Raw genomic sequence first — 21,736 nt, 5'->3', positions numbered from 1 at the left:
GTTTCAGCGATTAATAATTTTTGAATTGGGATTTTTGTTGTGGCATTTTATCGGATGGTAATATTCTACCGTCGACGTAAAATTATATATTTTAATATCGAAGAGGAAAATAAATATTATTTAAATAGAAATTGATATGTAACAAGCAGTTTTAATTAGATTTAAATTCGAAATAGAAATCGCAGGAAATTATGGAACAATCCTACAAAAATGTATAGTATTCAAAGAAGATAAAAGGTACAGCTAGTTATAGTATAAAATATAGCGAAATGTCGGCAAATCGTAGGCGTGATAAATAAATTGTAAACATGGAAATCGAAATATTTTTTATATATTTGCCCAGTGTGATTCAGAGAATGGGATTTCCAACTTGAATCTAATTAGAAGTCCCCTCACGAGATTCTGGAATTTCTAACTAGTGGTTCAAGGTGTATGATCGGAACAATGTTTGTAGCGAACTGTTTATTAAATCACGCTGCTTCCGGTACGTGTCCGTCTCGAGTCGTCATTACCATGACGTAGGTGGAAACCTCGGAATATTCAATGAAAAATCATACGGCTGTATTAGAATCCGTGAAAATATTTCGAGAAATCTATTTGTCATCATATATTTTCGTAAGCAATGTAACTTACTAATCGCGATTTTTCTTATTATAGTTGTTACAGTTGTGTCGTAAATGCGCAATATAAACGCAAGGCTATTGGCTTATCATCCCGCTTAATTTTTAATTCCGCATGAACGTTAAATAACAGGATCGCTTTCTTCATGTACAGATAGATAAAGATCTCATTGCGGACAAGTCGTTGAATTTATAATGAAAGATTCTCCAGCAACCAAATTAAAGGCACGATTGTTCTTTCAGAGAAATAAATCACTGGAAAAAGTATTTCGTATCTCTATATTTTCTCGTTAGACGTCGATAGATTTAACTGCAGATAATAATACGATAGGCGTTGATGTTCATTGTTAAAAAAGAATAATTTATCGCTCAAAGATAATCTACCTTTTGTTTTTTTCAAACTCCAGCATGAAAATTATTGTTTTCACAGTTCCTTTAACAAAAGGAATCTGGCTGTGACCTTTCTCCTGAAAATCGAGCTACACACAGAAATAGTGTATATCAACGATGTATCTTCGAGGGACATCTTGTGCAGTTTAAATTATAGAACGGACGGGTTATCCCGAAGGTTTATCTTGCGCCCTTCATTTATAGTATCAACCGGTTTTTATTCCTAATTTACATAATCGCAGAGACACGTTTGTGTCTTCTTACTCCTTTTACAATCGCTATTTCTGTTCCTTCCAAGTATCGAGACGATTTCAAAGATTTAAAATGATCATCTGTTAGCTTTAAAATTCTCTATACCTATGCTTGGAATCCAAAGCAAACGACGACATTGATATTTTATTTTTTTTCTTTTTTTTTTTTGAAGACGAATTGGTCGTTAAGTGGACACGATCAATGTTTTTTTTTTTGTATTCTCCATAAATATTCGCATAATATACCCAATGGGTTAGCAGTCGTTGAACCTGACCTTGGAGATACCAGTTTCTAAGAGTCTCAAATAGAAATTGTAAAACTACTCGGAAACCTACAATCGAGCACAATATATAAAACGATCATAAATGTGTCGATCTACCGATGATTAAATCGAAAAAGTATGTATTAGAGGCTCGCATAAGATGATGATAAATTCTTGTTCGGACGAGAACAAAAACCTTTGCGAAAGAGTTCGAATGTCGCAAGCGTAACTTTAACTTTCTTTCGCAAAAGGATCTCTACGTAGGATAGCTGTAGTCGACATGTATCCTTGTCTTTAAAACAAGTGCTTACGTCAATGGCATTTCGGGTTTGAGAATGAAAAAGAGGGACAAAAACTAGTTGCCAGAAAAAAAGAAAAAACGACCAACAACACAGGAGATACCGGACACTGAACATTTTTAATTCATTTCAGAGAAATACGTATCAATAATTTTTTCTTTGGTAACTCCACGCGACATATCCCTTGACCTAATATCAGAATTCATTGGGTCAAGAGATTACTGTCGCGTCCGACAAACAGCAGAGAGTGGAGATTACTAATCGATGGGAATTTGTTTGTATCACTGGATTTCCCCTTGTGATTTTATGGCGTTCTTTATTTTAACATCGACTTTATCCATATTTTAACATCGACCGTATATCTATATTTTAAGATCGATCGTCATAAATCTTTTTATCTGATATTTGCATAAGGGAATATTTACACATGATGAGAAGAAGATTTCATATATACATATATTATTTTCAAATATTTTCTCAGCGCTTCTCACGAAGAGATACCGCTATCAGAATTTTCCTGTATGCTAATGTCATTACGTCAACCATCATTTACGCGCGCGTCGTTTACCGATCATAAAATTCCAATTATCTAATACCGATAAGTACAAAGAGAAATAAATAAGTGCCGCGCGGCATCCAACAACATTCCACTGATATTTCCAACTAACTTTCCAGGTTTTCAGGTTCCATTCTCAGAAACACCAATCCATTTCTTGATGATAATTCTGAAAATCTGACTTCTACGGTAGCTCGTGTCAGATAAATGTTGCTAATGAGATTTCTTTATAAAACGCCTTCGATGCCGGATCTTTATAAGATCGCGTATCCTTCTTTCTCCGATTCTTCCACGATTTTACTATCTTCTCCTACGCACTGTGCCTTACTCATAGTTATTAATTGCTTCGTTAATACATCGATGGAATTGTCATGGTTCTCTTAACTGCAGATTATTAAGTAATGTTTTTCCATCGGTGTCCATCATTTTTTTGTCATATCTGTCACCCGTTATATAACAATATTATAATGTCAGACAATCTCCAAGTTTGTGCCCATCGTCCACAGATAAACAGTACAAATACTCGTAGTACATTGAAATGTGATTCCCTGCTGTATATCGGCTTGGAATACCATGACATTTATAATCAACTTTGGAAACGATCAATTTAACGACTAATTTATTTTTCGAGAAATGTTTCCTTGCAAGGTTTATTTTTAATTATAACTAGCCACGCAATATTTTACGGAATACAAAACTTATTCGCATATATTTATTTACATATTCACTGTCTGAAATTATTATCCAAGGTATCGTGCTAAAATTTCCAACAATATTTTCAATATGTATGAATTAATTTCTAATATCTGTCCCAGAAATAACGCTTCGTCCTTTTACCTATTGACCCCGACCTCTCCTCTATCGAAATATCCTCTTTTTCAAATAATTTTGTGATCAATGCTGATACGTTTCTGTATCTTTGAAATCACCAGGATTTCCCTTTGTGCTGTCTTTGGTTCAGATAATACCAGGTAACTCGACAGATTTCCAACTTTCGTTCATTTGGAAAACCGAATTGTGATTTGTAAAATAAACAGAAAAAATACCCGAGCATGGAAAAACGAGAAACAGTTCGACGAAGCGGTTTAACCTTGACAGTGTTAGCCGCTGCTAACCAGTGAAAGTTTCGTCGTTTGACTATAAAATTATTATCGGTCGGTGCTTCCCTGCTATCGATTCCTAGAAGATCAGGATCGTTTTCGGAAAGTCTATGGACATTATCGAAGAAGTTTCCAGTTGAAAGTATCAGTCCGTATGGGGGAAAGGAATAGAATACAGGAGACCAATGAGCAACAGTGACCGACGGTCAATTATTGACCAACGTAAAATCCACCGATGCTTCGTATATAAGTTGTTGTCTCGTTCAACAGCTTCAGTCGTTCTTGACTCTTCGACCACGGCGATTATCGATTCGAAGCAGCGATAGCGGTGGGCAAGATTAAGTTGGTGGATTCGTGTATCTTCTTCACAGAGTGCGAGAAACATGCGATCTCTTAAGTGTTTTGTGCCGGTGCTGGTACTCTTATACCTAGGCAGCTCGTCCGCGAGACCTGGTGAGTTTTTGTCTTATTTAGAACTCGAGTATTTCCGGATAAGTGTCGAGGGTGGTGAAGAGGCGATGCAAAAATTAACTGTGTTACGATACGAAAGAGTATTTTAGGAAACGAATAGAAGGACACTAATTATTTTAGATGCAATTATTTTTGCCCTTTGAGTCTTCTGATTTTATTTGCAGTTTCTTTTTTCTCGGAATTTCGAAAAAAAAAACCTTTGTTAATATCTAATTTAATTACTATGTCTAATTATTAAGATATCTTCCATAGATCATTTTTTTAAAACACAAATACCAATCTTGCTTTATAGGTGTGCTCCTGGATGCGCTAAAGAACCACAAAGGCACGCTGTTAGATCCACTGGGTCTGTTTCACAAGGAACCTAAATCTTCGAGCCATTCGTTCGGCAGCAATCACCACTTGGATTTAGGACCACTTTCAATTTCGCGCACTGTAGCCATCTCTTCGGCAACGGCCCAAGGCAATGGTGTTGCGAACTCCGCTGCCAACGCGAATTCTCAGGCCCTTGGGGGAGCCTCTGCGAAGGCCGACGCCAGTGCAACTGCTAACGCTCAAGGTATTTAATACAAGAGAATATTCAAACGGAATACCTGACTGATCGAGAATGTTCAATATGAAAATAATCTGCGAAAGTGTGCAAATAGATCTAAATACGAAACACGTTCTTCAACGTGATTATCGAACATCTTCTCGTGAACGTTTCGTAATCGGAGGATTTTCTTATGTCAGAGTAAACAAGAAGCAAATCGCTGTTTCCTGTTACGTCGCGCCAAGCAATTTCTTCGATCGCGTAAAAAGCGTTGAATTTTCTTTGAACATAGGTTACATCGGTTCTCCAGATTATAATTCTAACGCCGCTGGCAACGACTACGTTCCAACAGAATATCAAGAATACGGTAGTTCCGGTTTTCAACCGATTACGAACGCGAATCACGGCAGTAATTCTGGCGCGAACGCCGTTGCGAGCGCCGGTGCAAATGCTAATGCGAACTTTAATACAAACGGAGGTGTAAACTCGAACGCGAACGCCAACGCGAATTCGAATGCCAATGCCGTCTCTAATAGCGATGCATCAGCGACCAGCTATTATTCCCCTCAATACGCTCCAATCGATACGGCTGCCAACACGAATGCGAATGCTAAAAGTACTTGGAATAACGGCCGGGGAGCACTCAGTGGATATTACACCCCTGGAACTTTTCAAACTAATGCAGACGCGATTGCGAGTGCAGATGCAAAGGCAAATTCTATTAGCGGAACAAGACCTCCTGGCGGTTACTATTCTCCTGGAGGTCTTCAGAGTAACGCTGGTGCAATTGCAGATGCAAATGCGAAATCAAATTATATCGGCGGTACAGGATCATCGAGGGGTTACTATTCTCCAGAAACCACCCAGAACAATGCAGGTGTAAATGCCAATTCGAAATCGAACCGAGGCAGAGAATCACCGGTTGGTTACTATTCTCCAGGAAATGTTCAAAGCAACGCGGCCTCTGCCAGTGAAGCTCTCGTCATTCCTCAAAGACGACCTCCTGAAACATTAATCGGTTCTCCATACCGTTTCGAGGGATACAATCGAGGGATTCACGCACTTCCTCCAGTCTATGCACCTCCTGCATATCCTCCTCCGATGTATCATCATCATCGTCATCATCATCATCATGGGCGTCCACAAGTGATCGTACATCCGATGTCTCCAGCTCGACAGCCTCCACAGATTCCTCATCCTCCTCCCAACAATGGGGACACACTGATTCCAGTGGTAGTGATGAAGGAACCGGTATACGGTAGACCGATGTATCCCCGACCTGATCTCGAACCTGGTCCAGAACCCGAAACCGTCGTGATCGTACTCGAGGAGTCGCCGCAGCATGGCCAAGGTGAGCTCGTTCGGACGGAAATTGGACGGTGTACAGTTGATTTACAGCTGATGTGGCATGCATGCGGTTAAAGAACACACAGTTTCGCGTTGAAGAGGAGTGTCGATTGTAATCACTTTGTGTCGCACTGTTGATTTAACTGACTGTACTTCCGCTGAGAGTGATCGATGAGCGGTGTGTAAATTGACACGATAATGCACTGCACTGATGCACTGCACTGACGCACCTGTACTTTATTCTGGAGTTCAAGAGAATTTCTTCTTTGCACATACTTCAGATCGATAAGTACTAACGTAAAGTTTGTGTGAATTGTTATTAATCAACAGGAAGCTGATGTTTCGTTTCTTTTGTGTCTTACTATGATTAACATTTAACACGAGGATTTGTTGCAGCCTGGGATGACCGTGAATTTAAAATTTGTATTAATTTCATTACTTCTCAATGTTTCCTGTTTTATACTGATCTACAACTGATATCTTGTAAAGATATAAAAACACGATTGTAATATACATCTATGTATCACTTCTATTATGTAGCACGTACTGTAAATTGTCCTCGCGATGAAAGATCAACTAATTTTTTCTTCCTTTTTACTTATTGTTACCTTTTTCCAGCAGGCGGATTTGGAAAGAGTAACTACAACCAACCAACCGGCTTCCAACCTGACTATCCGACCGGCTATGGAGGATCCAACGCCAACGCAAACGCTAATGCCATTGCAAACGCTAATGCCGTTGCAAACGCAAATGCTAATGGTTTTGCAAACGCAAACGCTAATGCAAAAGCGATCGCCAGTGCTGGTACTGGCCTCAACGGTGGTTACCCTGGATCATCAGGCCCTGTTCAAGGATCGGGATACTATCCAGGAAGTGCTCCAACCACTTCTATCGGGGCGAACAATCCTTTCTTAAGTGGATCTTCTCAAGGAAACGCCAACGCAGCGGCTAATGCTAATGCAGGCGCCGTCGCCAATGGAAACGCATATCCAGTAGCATCAGCGCCAGCTCAGGGTGGAAACTATTATCCAAACAATGCACAAAAACCCATTGGAGCGTACAATCCATTCCTGAGTGGTCAAGGTCAAGGACTTGCAAATGCAGGCGCCAATGCTAACGCAAACGCCGGTGCAAACGCTGCAGCAAATGCTGGCGCAGTTGGAGGGTCTCAAGGACAATTCGGTGCACAAAATCCCTTCCTTAACTCTGGAGCTAAGGAAGCTGGAGGTCCACATGAACTTGGACATTACGTATCTGATAATAGTGGAGCAACAACTGGAAATACACAGGGAATTAAAGCACCATATCCCAGTCAGGGCAGTGCACCAGGAGGCTACGGACCGACTACAGGATCAGGAGCGAATGCCGGGGCCCTTGCTAATGCCAATGCTGGCGCAAACGCAGCTGGAATTGGTGGAGCATACGGTCAACCGATTAAAGAGGCTCCTATAGTCATACCTGCCAGTCCACAAATAAATTACGAAACTGTACCAAGTGGATCGGGCAGTGCATTTGGAAATTCTGGACCAGGCAATGGTAACTACGGTATTCCTACGAAGGATGCTCCTATCTATGGACCCTCTGCACCAACTTACGGTCCTGGATCCAGTGGAGTAAGCAAAGCTGACGCTGGAGCTAATGCTGGTACTGGTGCTGGTGCATCAGGCAGTGGAAATGGTGGTTATGGTGGTACTCCAAACCAAGGTGCCCCTATTTATGGAGCACCTGGATCCGCTTTTGGTAATGGCGCTGCTGGAACTGCCGGTGCAAATGCTGGAGCAAATGCAGGAGCACCTGGATCTGGAAGTGGAATCGGTGGATATGGTGCTCCAACCAAAGGTGCCCCTATTTACGGAACGCCTGGATCTGCCTTTGGTAATGGCGCTGCTGGAGGCGCCGGTGCAAATGCTGGAGCAAATGCAGGAGCACTTGGATCTGGAAGTGGAATCGATGGATATGGTGCTCCAACCAAAGGTGCCCCTATTTATGGAACGCCTGGATCTGCCTTTGGTAATGGCGCTGCTGGAAACGCCGGTGCAAATGCTGGAGCAAACGCAGGAGCACTTGGATCTGGAAGTGGAATCGGTGGTTATGGTGCTCCAAGCAAAAGTGCTCCTATTTATGAAACGCCTGGATCTGCCTTTGGTAATGGCGCTGCTGGAAACGCTGGTGCAAATGCTGGAGCAAATGCTGGAGCAAATGCTGGAGCAAATGCAGGAGCACTTGGATCAGGAAGTGGAATCGGTGGTTCTGGTGCTCCAAGCAAAGGTGCTCCTATCTATGGAACCCCTGGATCTGCCTTTGGTAATGGCGCTGCTGGAAACGCTGGTGCAAACGCTGGTGCAAATGCTGGAGCAAGTGCTAAAGCTGACGCTACAGCAAATGCTGGAAGTACTGGATCAAGTGGAGTCGGTGGCTTTGGAAGCCCAATCAAAGGCGCTGGAAGTGGATTCGGTGGATCTGGAGCCGGTGGATTTGGAGGAGCTTCCGCTAGTGCCAGTGCAAAGGCTGAGGCTTCCGCCACTGCTGGAGGTGCTGCTGGTGGTTATGGCGATTCAGGGGCTCACGGGGGTATGTACATTTAGTGAAATTTGTCTCATTGTCTTTCCTGCTTCATAAAATTTGAACTGCAATCGATATTTATCTTAACATTTATCCTTATTTTCTTATTTAATTGAAGAACATTTCAATTATAACGTTGACAAGAAATCAATTGCAATTCACACCTAAAAAACATGCTTACCTTTATTTTCCAAGGAACAAGAAATTTACACAACTCCTTCCTCTCACTTTCTCTGCTTACATGCTTCTTAACTCATTCGTCATTTACTGTTGCTTTCATAGGCATGTCCGCCAGTGCCGAAGCGACCGCATCATCTATGGTCAAGGCAATCGAATCAGGTTTGGTCCTAATTAAATGATTACATCTCCCTTCTTCAGGCTCAAACGCAGTTTCCAGTGCAAACTCGAACTCGTTCGCCAATGGAGGTTCTGCCAACAGCAGTTCGTCCGCCAAGTCGACCGCTTTTGGAAGTGGAAATGGAGGAGCCAGCGCAAATGCACAGGCGTCGAGCAAAGCTTCGTCGGGATCCGGCGGCAGTTCCGCCTCTAGCTCCGCTTCCGCCAACGTAGACACACACAGCATGCTCATCTTCAGCAACTAATCGTCCAAACGTCCGAATCAAATCGTTAATCGTTAATTACTGCTTGCTCAAGCTATTTAGCCATGGAGAAATTGGATGCCATAACCCGTGTCATCACTCTGAAGGTTTTAGGATACTCTTCTGATTCGTGAACATGCGATTAATAATAGCGTGTAGGACCTGAAACACGCCAATAAGTCGAGAGTTAAAGATACAACGATCAACGTCGATATTCGATGCGTCGAACGTTGATACACCGCGATTAAAATCGCAAGATCGTACTATTGTAAGCGAGATTGAACAGAAATTGTAATTGTTTTGCATTTTGTTCGTGGTGTGTTATGCAACGAGTTTTATTGCGCTTCGATCTTACCGGCGAATCGGGATGAATAGAGTTCCATCGGTGTTCGTCGAGTTGAACGTTTAAAACCAAATTTATTGTCATTTGTGATACCGTTCTTGCCAATGCACGAAGCATAGAGAGCGTACTCTGTTTCATCGAACTCTCGATATCCTTTCCGTTAACGTTAATATCGGATATTACGCTTGTGTTCATTGATTTGATCATCCTATCGAACTGTAATAACAGCTGGTTTAGAAACTTTTCAGAGTGTCTTCCTCCTATCCTTTTTTAATCTTCTCGTATATGTGGATAATACTCTAATTGTACTCTATTTATCAGTATAAGATTAGCTTCCTTTTAACGTTATAATAGGTATCTAAAACAGATAGAACGTTATCTCTGCGAAAATATATGTCATTAAATATACTATACGTTGGTGTTACTTGTGTATCGTGAGAAACTATTTTCATTGTAAGTCGTGGTTGCCTGTAAGCACAGATAGCGTTTTGTCTGTCTGTATTTGTACGTATGCGATATTGTCACGAATATCAAATTTACGTTGTAGCGTTCTAAACATGACTATCGATAATAAAAAGAAATTTTTATATTAATTTATATGCAAGACGAATGGCAGTATGATTTCCTACGAATTCTAGCGAACAAAAGCATTTATCGAATATTCAAATATATAACATGAAATATGAAATACATTGAATATTCGATAAAATACACATAGGTCGTGAGCATCGATTAATATCTTTTGTTTGTTTCTTCATCCTATGATCGATGAGTTTCTAGACAACTACAAATTTGTTCAATTTTCAAATCTGCATGCCATAGGATAACAAAGAATAAACAGAATTTTCTGTACATTTCTAAAAATGCGTTTCTGTAACTCGGATTCGAATTCGAATTCCTTAACTCGTATTCCAACTTTTTACCTTCAATTCGAATTTGGTATTTTACATTTAAATTTGTATTCGAATGCCTTAACACGAATCTTTTACTTTAAATTTAAATTTTATTCAATGTTTCTTGATGCCATATTATTTATATTTAAATGTATATTTTATACTGCATAAGAGATTTAGAGGAAGCGGACGAATGGAACTGTATAAAAACGTCGAAACGACAAAATAAGGAATATAATGATACATCGGAATATACACTTGTCTCTTCTTGTTGGTATCCGTACATGCAAATCTTGTAATTTATACGTAATTACTGACAATCGCTTTTGTATCGGGTATCATTTATTTTTGCGTCTCCGCAAAATTCCCATTTATTATCATGTGTTATCACACAGTTGCAAACGTCAATTCTACGTCTTTGCTTTATTCTGTTATGCAATATGTTATTGTTTTATAAGTTATGAGAATTTAATAAATAATACGACTCTTTTTTTTTATCAATCGACATCTTTCCGATAAACTTAATTCATTACGAAGCTACTAATGCATAAACATTTTAGCAACAATGGAATTACGAATTCTACCGTTATATTAATTTCTTTTTAATTATACGCCTTCGACAGTCAAATTTGTTGAATACTTTTACCTAGAACGAGCCTCATTAAATACAATCTTATTAACGTACACTTCTCAACGCGAGAATTGATTGTAATTTTAATAAATAAATAAAAAAAAAAAATTTACGTACACGATAATTTTACTGAACGCACAAAGGACGAGGAAATTTCTCTTTTAAAAAGAAATGTCGATGGCCCTGTAAATAGGATTATTTGTTCGGGCGTGTAAATACGATTATTTGTACGGTCAGTTCGAAACAGACAGTGGCATTGAACGGTATTTGTAAAGGATTATTATTAGAGGCTCAGTCATTTTTTTATTTTCTATAATATTGCCACATGTCCATCGTGTCGCTTAGCCATAATTTGTGTAATCTCTACATGAAATCTACAACCGCGACAATGGCACAAACCAAGCGATCTTCAAGATTAAAAACCACTTTAGTTCGATTATAAAATACTGGGAATTTCATTGTCCATGTCATCTTTACTTTTACTTTTAACATTTTTTTAATTCCAGGAAGACAAGAATGAATTATCACCGATATGCGCGATTTTCTCTTTCGATTCTGCGTTAAAAATTTTATACAAATATTAAAAGCCTTGTTCTTATCTGAAAGGAAAATGGGACTGAGAGGGTCACAATGGAGTTTCCAAACCGAATATCTCTGATTTATGACAATTCCTTTGAAATTTTAGTAAGCAAGAATTTCCTATGGGATCGCTCCTATTGTCCTATTATTGCTAATACGTCTGTTATCTCTCTTCTATTACTTGTAACCATTTTCCTAAAATTTTAGGATAGGTACGGGGGTTGTGATGAAGTCAAGGATTCCCGTTAGGCGGCCGACAACTACAGCCCTTAAAAGAGGAGCCCCGAAATGTCGATGCTCTCAGTTTGACGACAGATTTTCAAGAATGAAGTTCTTCGGTTTGCTACTAATTTTAATCTTTGTCGCGACGATGATTATCTTTCGCCCACCAAAAAAACCACCTTTGACGGAAAACGAACGTCCTAAATTTGTGCACAGTTCTGAGGAGGTGCGGTACTATCGTTCCATGGTGAACATGTTTCTTGAAATTAATATATATGTGTACATATACCTTTTAAAGAAACGAATAAATAATTGGAATAATAGACTAAATCTACTAAGATAATCTAAAATGAAGAGGAAGCACACCATCTGTTAGAATATCAAGAAAAAGATTAACAAGTAAGTTTTGCTCTCTTCTATTTACTCGTATCTCTTTCTCAACGATATTTTATCGACATTATCGATGTCCCAATCGCTCACTGTAAACTTCTTCCAGCTTAAACATGAAAACACTATCCGATCAAAGTCGAGAGCATTTTCGGCTATCTACCTATATCCATCATCTACATTGGCATAGATCCGCAGAATCGAACATAGACTCTAATATATTATAGATCGCCTAGACCTTTAATTTAAGTAATATCTTTTGCATGTAACAATTTGTTACATTCTCCTGATAAATTAATTGTAATCAGATTGGGAAAATGAAGCGGTTACGTAGAATAAGTACTGAGCAGCTCTCTGAAGAAGTTGTTGGTAAATCCTATACAAAGGTTATTCAGAGACTGCCATAATATGGAGAGATAGAAGACTGATACTACTACTCTTAATTGTTTTTCGATGTAAATCAATTAGGATATATACTTAGAATATTTTATAATTAATATGGTTATATAATTTCTAATATAGTATTATTATATAACTTAATTATATTATTAATTATATTTTTAATTAATTGCATTTCTGATATAGTATTATTATATAATTTAATTAATTGCATTTCTGATATAGTATTATTATATAATTTCATTATATTATTAATTATATTTTTAATTAATTGCATTTCTAATATAGTATTATTATATAATTTAATCATATTATTAATATCTTTAATTAATTGCATTTCTAAAATAGTATTATTATATAATTTAATCATATTATTAATAATATCTTTAATTAATTGCATTTCTAATTAATCCTATTAATAATGGAATACTTATATTTTATAATTAAACAATAAATTATATATTTACTAACATCTGAAGTTCTCGCTCTCTCTTCAATTCTCCCCACCTTTAAGTTGATTCCTTACATTATCTCTTCCTACACTTTCAAGTTATTGCAAATATATAAAATCTATCTCAAATAAAACTCCTTCACCGAATTTTGGCCTCGGATTTTGTATCTGACGCAATTATCTAAACACGGTTAATAAATATCCATGGAAACAATCATTAATATTAATTATTATCAATAAAAGAACATAATTATGTAAACGCTTGAGTTAAGTATCCGGATAGTTATGAACGACAATGTATATCCACACGGAACAAAATTATCGCAGCAAAAATAATTTCCGTTTTCTGAGTAAAACGTCTAAAGCTGAAACCTTGAAAGTGACGAACGATTAATTATCTAAGCGACAGATTTAATATCGAAAGTTCCCAAACGGCACTGAATAAAAAATGATCTTATGAAAGCATTGACTTATGTCGTCTACTCTTTCAATATTATCTACCACAATTGCAAATTCCTCTCTCTCTCTCTCTCTCTCTCTCTATCTATCTATCTATCTATCTATCTCGTTTATTTCTTTCTCTCGTCTTTCGTGCCACGTAATGCCCCGAAGCTGCCGACTTAGGCTGCTGATTAGCGTCCTTAGTCGTGGCTGGCACTTTCTTATAGTTCACTTTGGCTGTCCTTGTACCATAAGGCCGTCCACTCATTAGGAGCCAATGACAAATGCGCCGCGCCGTCGGTAATCTCCGGAAATTACGGAACTGTGGATATCTTCCTTGAATTTCGGCAGTGAAGGGTCTCACGTATAAAAGCGCCGTGCACCAACAACTTCCTATGATTATCGTTCGGTTCTTTCCACGTCAAACGTCTGAACGGTTGAACCTCATCGAAATGACCACACGCATCGTCTCGCTGTTCGTGCTGTGCGCGGTAATGTGCCAGACGTGTCTCGCAAAACCAGCAAAAGTGCTCCAGAATCCAGAATCTTTGAGCCCTGTGCAACAGGAAGAGGCGATATCCACAGTTTCTGGTCAGTTACTTACCTTCGAAAGAAGAAACTTGTTTTCTTAGGTGCGCTTTGGCACAGTTTTGGTGTTTTATTTAGATTATATGGGTTTACTTTACCGCAGATAACAAGAGGGAACAACGATCGCCGCAGTTCGGATTTTTGAACGGAGATTACTCAGACTCTGACTTGGATTTCGAAGAAGGAGAACGTAGCTTTAAACATCACTACAAGCATCATCACAAACCAGCAGGCTGTAGAGATTATCCTTGTGGACAATATCCAGGGTACGCTTTATGTCAACGATTATTCGTTTCTTTTTTTGTCTTAGATATACTTAGATCATATATGAAATATTAATTTCTTCGTTATTTTAGATACGTGCCACCTGTTTATCCATCATATCCAACACAGAGTGGTGCATCAGGGTCTTTCGCCACAGCTTCCGCAGGATCCATCAACGCAAATGGACCCACCGGGGGACAAAGTCACTCGAACGCACAAAGCGCCAGCTTCAACTTCGGACCGTATTCCGCATCTTTCAGCGTCGCTGAATCTTCTTCTGGCCAAAAGTTTTAAAAGACGTCCAAGGTAATTGTTTGTCTTCGGCATGGAGCTTCGCTTAACACTTACAACAGTCAACAATTCACACGTTGTCGCAAAATTTTTTAAAATTTTACTCTCTATCGTTCTCGCCTTCTCCGTGTGCAACTCGTACAAGAAATTTAAAAAATCCAAAATTCTAATCGGCCAATCGTTCATCGCGTTCTACGAACGAGAGTTTACCTTCTCCTATTCCACTTCCATAGTGACATTTCTTTAAAAACCATTCAACTCTTATTTTAGTCGAGTACATATAAGACGCAGCAAGTGCGTCATCAATGTTGAACGCATCGACGCTACTTTCTTTAAAACGCTGTACATCGGATCACGTACACGGAGAAAATCTTTTTCCGAGTTCCTCCTACACATAACACGTGTAACGACCACGCCAGTCGACACGCTTCGTCCCGTGTCCCATAACCGAGAATATTAATTGACTTCGCGCGCGCGCGCGTGCAACCGCAGCACGCGCGACGCAACTCAACGAGCATCATCATCGCCAACCGGCACACCAGTCGAGACGAATCAGTTTGACGTGAATCGGTTCTTCCTGTAATTCCTTCAGGCGCAGATGCCTGAGCGTACGCTTCTGTTTACGAGCGTGGAATCCTCGCCGTCGACTAATCGCCAGTCCTGTCTTCTCTCTCCTTCGATCGCGTGCTAAATACACCTAATCACGAGCCAAAGCCTATTGTATGGATCCTGAGGAACGTGATTTCGCGGGAACGTGAGTTAATTGGTAGCTCCAGAGAGATAAATCGCGGTACCATTTACGTTATGCGAGAGAAATTGCATCGACGTGGTGAATATTGAGCGTGGTTAGCGAGAAATGGGTGCTGTGTGTAACGGTGGGGAGTTCTTAGATGATTGTCAGTGAATGTCTTGAATAATAGATTTGAAACATACAGTATGTAAAAGAAGTCTGAGATTTGTATTGGACAAATGGACCAAATGGTAACTTTTATCAACGTTGTTTTGCAAATTGATAGCTAGTTTTGTGAGATTCAACGGTGTAACGGTGGTCTGTTTTGGTAAAATAATCCAAAGTCAGCGTCAGTTTCTCTCAAGTCGTCGTTGCTTTCGAAATCGATTGTTATTTCTGGGAAAATTATTTCTCCGTTATAAGAAGCGTAACAGGATATTTTCGTGGTCTGTATTGGGAAAATGATTAAAAATGTGGAATTTTCAGTTCGACGTCGCTTTCGAGATTTGCGGTTAACGTTGTGAATGATTTATCGTGAACCGGCGTAACGCCTTAAATTGCAAGGGACATAGACAAACAAAATAGTACAATAATAAATCAAGAATGTCCCGTTGCGAGGGAATTCCCAAGTTCACGGTTATGAACTACGTGCAACGATAGGAAGTCGTAAAACGTCTAAATACGTGCGACATGCGTTTCGTTCGTCAGAAGGATCTCAAGGCACTTTTGTTCCCTCGAGAACCGGCCATAAATTCACGCGTGTCAGGTTAACGAACTTCGTCCATTAGATTTACATGGTTTTACGAGACACTTCCCTCCGTCTACGTAAACGCATGAACATCTGCGGCGAGGAACATCGATTCCCTCTCTCAAGTTACTCTTTCTGGTATTCTGTTGAAGGCTTCGCGGGAAGGATCACACAGGATCCTGGTAATATTTGTCCGAGCATTTCGTCGAGTCTGCTCAAAAGAAACAAAAGTGAAAGAAACGATTCTTTATACGATGTAAAAGAGTTGCTTTCTTTCGAAGAACGTTCACCCTTGGCAAAAAACCAAGGGCCAGGTTCGCGATGCAACGTTTGAAAGGGACGTACGGGCAAAGAGAAGGCCACGAAGATTCCCTCGAGAAGCGGCTAAGAGGAAGAGTTCACGAGTCGAAGGTTAACGAACTCGCGCGAATTAAAAGGAGGAAAGGAAGTCTGACGTAATCGCGATGCGTAGTCTTTTCACCTCTGGCTCTAGTAGCGCGACAGAACAAATGATCTCGAGACGAACTAAACGAGAACGCAAGGGAAACATCTGTCCGTGTTTCGGGGTCCAGTTCGAGAATATGCAACACAATCATTTCGTATCGTGCGTGTCACTTTTGTCGTGACTGCCTTCGAGACGTTTCTCTTTCCTCTCCTTGATTCTCTCTCTCTCTCTTTCCCTTTCGAGTTCCCGGTTCGACAAAAGCGGTCTTGTGCCTACGCGTTGATTATTCAAATGTGTGTGGGACCTGTGCGAAAAGGAACGTCGTAAAACGCGCGGCGCTGGCTGCATTGTCCCATTGAGCCGCAGCTCCTTTTGGTACGTGTGAAAAAGAATGGACAAAGGGAAAATGAATCTTCTTGGTTCTCAGGCGATCGGCAGACGGCCAGGCAGACGGATTAACTCGTTTTAAAGGGATCCAAGGGACGCCATGCTGGCCGGTCGCTTGGTCCACAAGCTGGAGTTGCGCCTCTCTCTGCCCTGGCGAACCGGTCTGTTTTCGTTCCGAAACGCGCCTACACTCGCGAACTTCGTTTTAAATCCGCTCTCCTGAACGCTCCGTGCGTCCAAGCAGATGCAAAAGGAGAGGGAAGTGGTTTGCGAGTTGCCCCGATGTGTGCATAGATCGTGGCACGATGGTTCTTCTTCGACCTGAGATCCACCGATCTTTTGAAACCACCTGTAGCGAACCGCGCTTCGTAGCTGCGCTTTTTCCTTTCATAGATAGGAGAATTCTCTCTTGCAAGTTGTTTCTCTTCGTCTCGTAAGGATCCATCCTACGTTATGTTACAAAACGGAGAAAGCTGGTACAACGCTGAGGTTCGGTAAATTCGAACGGATCACCTACGAGATGCGAATAAACGATCGTCAAACGAAACGAATCGTGGTAACGAGGATTGATTACACGGCCGACAACTGCGTCATGAATTGTTAAAATCGTATCAATCACGCGAACACGTACTTACTTACATTATCATCGGCGCTCCGACGTAGCCAATAAATCCTGGTATGCAAATCGTCTCGAGTCTCCCTTTCAAGGGTCATTCTGCAAGGGTTAAAGGTCACAAGTGGCTCGGCACTGTACGCGCACGCCTATAGTACATTACCTTAAGAGTGGAGAATGCAGATCCTAGATTGCCCATCGTGAAAGTCCTGTTATTCCGCATAGCAAACGTTAAGCCTGCAAGCCGATTCTCCAAGAATCTCTCTATCTTTCCGCCGCGTCGTTAACATTCCACCACCTATAAACGTTTTCTTTTAACAAACGTAATTCAGAGTAATACGATTTCAATGAATTTTATTCTTAACCTTTCACCAGAAACGTCGCACGATGATTCAAAAACGTCTTCGTACTTTCCCCAGAAACGTATCGAGTCGACCATTGGACGCTTCAGATATCCACCCTCAATGGACAGGATGAGCAGCCTAATCCACGATGGCGTCGATCGGCGATCCACGGCTGCATCCAAGCCATTGTTTACAAACATTCTACGTCACTAGGTATAAGTAAATAGAGCCGACCAGGCTAACGAAAACGGACGAACCACCCTCCGTTCCTGAAGATTTCCTGAGGGCCAGTTCCCTTTGTCCGAGCGCCAGATGTTCCCGCGAATAAAACCAATAAAATATCGCGATGCAGTTTCGTCGGCGGCGAAGCGGCGGAGGGACGAGGACAGCCGGTGCAAGGAAGCGAAGGAGCAGCGGGACGGAGGGCTGAGGATTAAACAGCACAAAGGGAGACGAAAAGAAGAGGAAGAGGGCCTCCGTAAAAAAAAAAAGGACGAAAACCGAAAAATCGGGATCCGTAGGGAGGCGTGCAATGACCGGGACTGAATCGTGCACACGCGCGCGCGCGTGATGTTCGACGGACACGCTATCTATCCGCCTCGAACTTTCTCCATCGAAAGCCTGTTTCGTTGAAAATAAAAAGCCCTGGAAAAGAAACGAACGTGACTTTTCGTTTTCCCTTTATTCTTCTTTATCTTTCTTGTTTCTCCGATGTTTCTGATTTTATTCGTTCACAGATGATTCGAGCGGAAAAAGTTATTGGAACCTTGCGAAATATTATTTCTTGTGTCTCTTTAGTTTTTGGTTTTTGGGTATGATTTGGATACTCTATCTTCGAGTTACTGTTAGGGTCGCATCACGATGTAGATTTGTTTTATTGTTTGTCTCTATAGATAGAGATAACCAACGTAGAGAAATTCGAAGAGAGGGAATTATATATTCTGGTCGGTCTGCTCTATAAAAAGCCACAGGTAATAAAACATTGGTACTCGTTCATTTGGAATTCGCGTAGCAAATCTCGCTGCTTTTATTCTCGGAACCCGTAACCGCTTGCGATTGGCTCGTAATACTCGGTGCAATGCAGCAACCTCCTTTGCTTTGTGATTCCTCGATCTTTCTCTCGAACCTTCCTTCGATCCTTTCATCGAAATACGCGACTTCTTCGAGATATATTTTAAGCTCATAATAACTACAATAAAACTAGTCTATTATTTTTCGACGAAGCAAGAGACCCTGAAACTCTTCAAACACTCTTGTCTAATAATCCCAAGAAATCCCATTTACTTTTATCCAAGAAATACTTCGATACCATTTTTTCTACCAATAGTATACGGTATTACGATCGGTATCACAATAAACACATAAATATTCTTATACTATCGTTTTTCACATGGCAAAGAATTCTAAAATGAAATAGCCTTGTAAAGCAAACTCACTGTTTTGTAAAAGGAACGCGATAATGCGAAGAAAGCCAAACGACCGTCGTTCCAAAAATACGATATTTCTACCTGGCCCGTTCTAAGGAAACGCACGCGATATCCAAGGTTTCTCAAAAATTCCTAATTTACATCGTCCAGGAAAGGAAAATCGCTGCAAATTATCCCGATTCGGAGGCAAGCGGGCCGAACGACACGAGAGATTAGAAGCGCGTTTGTTTGCACGGTAGCCGAAAGCAGCGAGGTTCGTGACACCCTGGGCGCATTAAAGGGGCTCGTTAAAGGTCCGTCTCTCTGGTCGTTAAGCATTGTTTAGCCCGCTGCTGGACACGCAGGGGCCCGTTCCCGAGACCAGTCCACCCGGTCGATCGGGTAAGAAGGCCGGATCCTTAGGAGAGCGAGACGAACGCATGAAAAAGGGGGGAAAAAATGAAATAGAAAGTGGTCTGTCCGGTGCATACGATGTACAGTGTGCGAACGATCCGCGAGGCGCCTCCTTCTGGACCCTTACCCCCGGTCTGTTCCTATTCACCACGCACTATAGCAAATTCGCGATGCTCTCTTCAAGCCTTCCGCGGCATTGTGCTCGCATTTCTCGTGCGGTTGTCGGCTCGGAAAGTATCTTCTGGCTTGAGCTGTCGGTAAGTCGACTGAGAAGTTCGCGTGCAATATTTCTGTTCCTTTCCTCGCTGATTCACGTTGCCTCGAACTGAGAAATAGTAGTGGTATAATACACGCAAGTTTCTTCCGTGCGGTTGTTTCATTCTTGGCTGTCTTTTTTTTTTTTTTTTGGGTCGGTTTTTTATAGGTTTGATGCTTGGTTGATGTATCGTTGGTGAGATCTGTGATTTTGATTAGTTACGTAGGAGTTTGGTCTGTTGCGAAAGAGAATGTGTGTCGATCGCAGAGAGAATGCCAGGTGACGTTGCCTACGTCACCAGTGACGCGCGATAGATACCTGTAGTTTGTAATTTGACAGACATCGAACAATTTTGTTCTCCGGAAGATTCTCGAGATCGTTGTTTCATAGAGATTTTTCCTTCTGTGATCGAGTGAGGATTTGTAAGCATTGCGAAATATATTGACAAATTAGGGTAGAACTGGCGAAAGATTGATCTTCGATTAGATGCTCCTTTCGATTGAAACTTTTCTGATAACTATTGGTAACATCTTCTCTTTTATTTTTCTAGCGTTAGACAAGATTTCGGACCTTCCAAAAAATTGAAGCAAAACATCCATCTCGGCAAAATGATAAATTTTCTGTCCCTTCTGGTGCTTACTCTGACTTGCGTAATTGTCCACGCCCAACAAACATCTGATCAAAAACGTAAGTAAACCTTTCAATGAAAACGTTTCCAAGAAACGGATAACTAATCGTTAATGTATTTGTACACCGGGATTGCATCGTGTAACCTTAACTGTTTGTCATCGACGATTAAGTTTCTACTCGTTTTCAAGAACGTAAATCGATACTGTGCACTGTCATAGCGTCACGTGCAGTTACTTGATTCGATTCGCGATATTTTATTGCTCAATCGGTTTTATTTTTCTTTCATTTTTCTTATTTTCATTTTTCATTTCATTTTTCTCATTTTTTTTATTTTACTTTTATTTTTCTTTCAACTAATTCCAATTTTTTCCTTTTTTTTTCTTGTACATTTAGCTGTTTTTGGGCAGACGTTTGACGAAATCGTGGTCTCGTCGGATCTGAATGTCAGAAGAAAATCCAAAGAAAGCCGTCAAGGTAAAAGGTTGACCAATATACCTTCAGGAACCACGGGTCCACCAGAAAAATCCACCGTGCTCGCGTCCAGGTTCATTTCGAATGACGGCAGTCAAATTACTTGGGAAAAAACCCAAACGAAACGTGAAATTTCAAATTTGCAGAAGAGGTGAGGAGTTCGCTGCACCGTGATCTTTCTTTTCTCTTTAATAACTGCAGGATAAATTAATTGTTGAAATAAAAAAAAAAACGTGTTTATTTTAGGTATCTGGACATGGGCATCACAGGATTCTTGCTGAACTCTCGGAAACGATGAAATTTCTATTCCGAGGACAACCGCACGATCCTCACATACCCATTCCGACCATACTTTTCGGACAACTTTCGGACCATGGCTCATGTAACAAAAAGAATAATAAAAATTTTCTGTGTCACAGCAATACCTGCGACTCTCGATATTCTTACGTCCCACCTATTCCGGTCGATCTCATTTCTAATTAATCGTTACATTCGCAAAGCGTGTTATTTCAATATCGAGATCAACTTCTCGATTTAAAACGAGATCAAACGTAGCACATAGTCGAAGGAATTTTCTGTGTCACGATTTTTGCCAAGCGTAAATCTAGTACGGAAAGTTTCAAGATCGGTGAATGCGATCAATTACGAGCGCCCTCGATTGGAAAGATCGAGGTGCAAAGCGAAAGTCGCACGGACAGAGCGGTTTCCTTGACGTGCGAGCTGAAAGGTGGCGGTGCGGTGTCGTTTAAACTTTCGAATCGTTGGACGCGTCGCGTCGTTTCGAATGCACCCTACCGCGCGATGCCACGTTCG

The 21,736-nt window shown here is 40.7% G+C and overlaps 3 protein-coding genes and 1 long non-coding RNA gene across 11 annotated transcripts; 3 read left to right on the top strand and 1 right to left on the bottom strand.

The window, feature by feature from the left end:
* The first annotated feature begins 3,737 nt into the window (after window positions 1–3,737).
* On the top strand, window positions 3,738–10,721 carry LOC126865590 (fibroin heavy chain-like). 6 transcript variants are annotated; one of them, XM_050618308.1, is made up of 6 exons: window positions 3,740–3,932; window positions 4,243–4,509; window positions 5,423–5,833; window positions 6,448–7,668; window positions 7,804–8,400; window positions 8,770–10,721. In XM_050618308.1, the coding sequence occupies exons 1-6, from the start codon at window positions 3,863–3,865 to the stop codon at window positions 8,991–8,993; spliced, it is 2,790 nt and encodes a 929-aa protein (XP_050474265.1). In that variant the 5' UTR covers window positions 3,740–3,862; the 3' UTR covers window positions 8,994–10,721. The 6 variants fall into 6 exon arrangements, with proteins under 6 accessions (XP_050474267.1, XP_050474265.1, XP_050474264.1 ...); XM_050618310.1 differs by having other exon boundaries at window positions 3,738–3,932; window positions 6,448–8,400; window positions 8,674–8,808; XM_050618307.1 differs by having other exon boundaries at window positions 6,451–8,400.
* Window positions 10,722–12,810: 2,089 nt separating this feature from the next.
* Window positions 12,811–14,906, top strand: LOC126865829 (uncharacterized). Its single transcript, XM_050618725.1, has 3 exons — window positions 12,811–13,927; window positions 14,028–14,247; window positions 14,281–14,906. Exons 1-3 carry the CDS (start codon window positions 13,732–13,734, stop codon window positions 14,480–14,482), a joined length of 618 nt encoding a protein of 205 aa, XP_050474682.1. The 5' UTR covers window positions 12,811–13,731; the 3' UTR covers window positions 14,483–14,906.
* Window positions 14,907–15,058: 152 nt separating this feature from the next.
* On the top strand, window positions 15,059–21,347 carry LOC126865608 (uncharacterized). 3 transcript variants are annotated; one of them, XM_050618348.1, is made up of 4 exons: window positions 15,059–15,233; window positions 20,373–20,509; window positions 20,846–21,074; window positions 21,170–21,347. In XM_050618348.1, exons 1-4 carry the CDS (start codon window positions 15,202–15,204, stop codon window positions 21,219–21,221), a joined length of 450 nt encoding a protein of 149 aa, XP_050474305.1. In that variant the 5' UTR covers window positions 15,059–15,201; the 3' UTR covers window positions 21,222–21,347. The 3 variants fall into 3 exon arrangements, with proteins under 3 accessions (XP_050474305.1, XP_050474304.1, XP_050474306.1); XM_050618347.1 differs by lacking the exon at window positions 15,059–15,233 and adding an exon at window positions 19,630–19,823; XM_050618349.1 differs by lacking the exon at window positions 15,059–15,233 and adding an exon at window positions 19,992–20,017.
* LOC126865616 (uncharacterized) lies at window positions 15,256–19,636 on the bottom strand. The gene is made up of 4 exons (XR_007689603.1): window positions 17,768–19,636; window positions 17,566–17,700; window positions 17,429–17,504; window positions 15,256–17,302 (listed from the first exon to the last, which is right to left on the bottom strand). It is a non-coding gene; the product is annotated as an uncharacterized LOC126865616 (long non-coding RNA).
* Window positions 21,348–21,736: the final 389 nt, after the last annotated feature.

The sequence above is a fragment of the Bombus huntii genome, chromosome 5 (genome assembly GCF_024542735.1).
Source record: "Bombus huntii isolate Logan2020A chromosome 5, iyBomHunt1.1, whole genome shotgun sequence".
Classification (NCBI taxonomy): domain Eukaryota; kingdom Metazoa; phylum Arthropoda; class Insecta; order Hymenoptera; family Apidae; genus Bombus; species Bombus huntii.
This window is presented reverse-complemented; position numbering and strand designations above follow the sequence as displayed.